At 32.1% G+C, this 2250-nt stretch overlaps 1 protein-coding gene across 1 annotated transcript in view; it reads right to left on the bottom strand.

Moving 5' to 3' along the window:
- LOC106530131 (cingulin) overlaps positions 1-366 on the bottom strand; it is a gene marked incomplete at its 3' end in the record, with an annotated part of 10040 nt that extends 9674 nt beyond the window's left edge. Inside the window, 1 exon segment of the mRNA XM_014025706.1 lies at positions 16-366. Coding sequence (XP_013881160.1) covers positions 16-291 — 276 coding nt within the window.
- Between the last annotated feature and the right edge of the window lie 1884 nt (positions 367-2250).

Below are 2250 nucleotides of genomic sequence, written 5' to 3'. Positions count from 1 at the left end.
CATTTTGTTGTGTATGTCTTGAGCAACCTTTTCTTGAATGAGTTGAAGTGCTGCTTGTATGTTTTTTGTTGGTGTCAATTCATTCAACTTTTCTTGTACATTTTTTATTTCAGTTAGATTATCAGTTACATCTGAATTCATATGTTTTATGTTTTTGTCAGTGGATTTTTCTACGTCTCCTTTTAATTGTAATTTTTCCTGATCATCGGTGTAAATGCAGTGAAGTGCAGTCTTGTGGATGATATCTTCACCATGCTTGGTCTGTAATTGTTTCAATTTTATTTTCAACATTTCTAATTCATCTCTCTCTTTTCTGATAGTCTCTAGTTTTTGTTCTAAGACTCTTGTTTTCTTTTTTGTTTCTCCCCTCGCTTGTTTTATTTCAGTCAGCACTTTTTCATTTTGTGCCCTTTCTCTTCTTATTTTTCTTAAGTATTGTTCACTTTCTTTTTTCTTCATTTGCAGCTCTGACATTAGCACCTCCAATTCACTTATTTTTCTTTTGGTCATTGCGTCGGTAAGCTCTTGTTTCTGACTTTCAAAAGTCTCAATTATTTGTTTTGTTAGATCTTCTTTAAGAGTTTTTTGGTTTGGTAATGCCATAACCTCATCCTCTGTTTCATTTTCTTCTGTTAGTACTTCAGTCRTTTTTGTTTTTGTCTTTTGTTTGACTTTTTCACTTTTTGTTGGGTTTTGATGCTCAACACTATTTGTCTTTTTGGAAAATACCATTCTTGTTTTTACGACCTCTTCTTGTTTTTCCTCKTGTGGTATAAGTGTCAAGGTTTCATTTACATTTTCTTCGCATTTTTTAGTTTTTTGCCTCAATTTGTCTTTTTCTGCTTTAGTTTTAATAATGTAATGTTTTTTCACAGTTGTCTTTTTTGGTTCAGCGGCAGACTGTTTTTCCTTTTCCTGCCTGATTACTTGCTTGAACATCTCAATACTGTCCTTACACTTTGATCTTAAAAGATTAATTATTTCCAGATTCCTTTGTGAATCATTAATCATCTTGTTTAGGTTATTTATCAGTTTTAGCTTTACTTCACTTTTTCCATTATCGTGCTCTATTTTTTCATCTTTCGCTTTGATTTTAGCAGCTATTTTTTCTAACTTACCTCTGCATTTGGAAATTTTCTCCCACATGTGTTGCATATCTTCAACTTGTCTTTGCATTTTTACTTTGAATATTTCTAATTCATCTCTCTCTCTTAATGTTTTTTCTAATCTGTAATCTAGTACTCTCATTTTTTTGTTAATTGCAAATTTCCAGTTGCTTGAGCTTTCTTTTAGATGCATTTTACTATGCATTATTGCAGATTTAAAATTATTTAAAAGCCCTTGAAATTCTTCCATGTCTTGCAGCAGTCCYGTAATGTTGCTCTCTTTATTCAAACAATATTTGTTAATGTTGTATATTTCATCCTGGCACCCCAATTCCAATTTTATCATTTTAATGATTTCTTGTGTTTTATAAATTTCTTCTTTGAGTTTTATTATTTCGGTGCTTCTAGGGTCTTTAACATCCAAGCATGTATCTGTCTGCTTGAAAGGTGACTTGAGATCATTTTGTGACTTTATACCTTGCTTTTGTTTGACAATATTTAATCTCATCCAGTCAGACATTTCTTCAATATTGGCACTACTTTCTTCATCTTGCCTTTGAAATTGCATGGTTTTCTGTTTGAGAACACTTTTGCTCTCCATAAAAATATTTTTTGGTTTTATTTCTGTAATCAGTGTAATGCTGTCTTCTTCCACAGTTCCCATTTCAGTATCTTTTATTTCCGTGTTTGGTCTCTGACTCTGCAGCTCTATTTCTGTAATAACCCTTTTCGTCTCTTGACTTATTTCTTTTACATTCTGAATAGTTTGTCTTGTTTGCACCTTAATCCCCTCTTCTTGCTCTTTTAGAATTTGTAACTGCTTTTCTATTTCATTTATTTCTTTTGCATTTATCATTAATTTCGTCTGATCYGTATTAATGAATGTTTTCTCATTAATTAGCATCATTTCTTCAGTCAGATTTTGATTTTCTGTCATTAAGCATTGTAAAGACAAGTCTTCAWATGTAATGTTTTTTTCTGCTTTGTCACTTACATTTCTTGATGTTCTAACTTTCTTAGAGCTTGCATGGCTTTCTTCCTTAAGATCTTCAAATGCGCTTGTTGACAAAGTTTTCATTGTTGCAGGGTGTGCCAGTGTCCATGTGCTGATCTGATTCTTCACAGATGCTAGCTTGTCCTATAC

This window comes from Austrofundulus limnaeus, unplaced genomic scaffold (assembly GCF_001266775.1).
Source record: "Austrofundulus limnaeus strain Quisiro unplaced genomic scaffold, Austrofundulus_limnaeus-1.0 Scaffold493, whole genome shotgun sequence".
NCBI lineage: Eukaryota > Metazoa > Chordata > Actinopteri > Cyprinodontiformes > Rivulidae > Austrofundulus > Austrofundulus limnaeus.
Note: the sequence above shows the minus strand (reverse complement) of the source record. Positions and strands in the feature narration are given on the sequence as shown.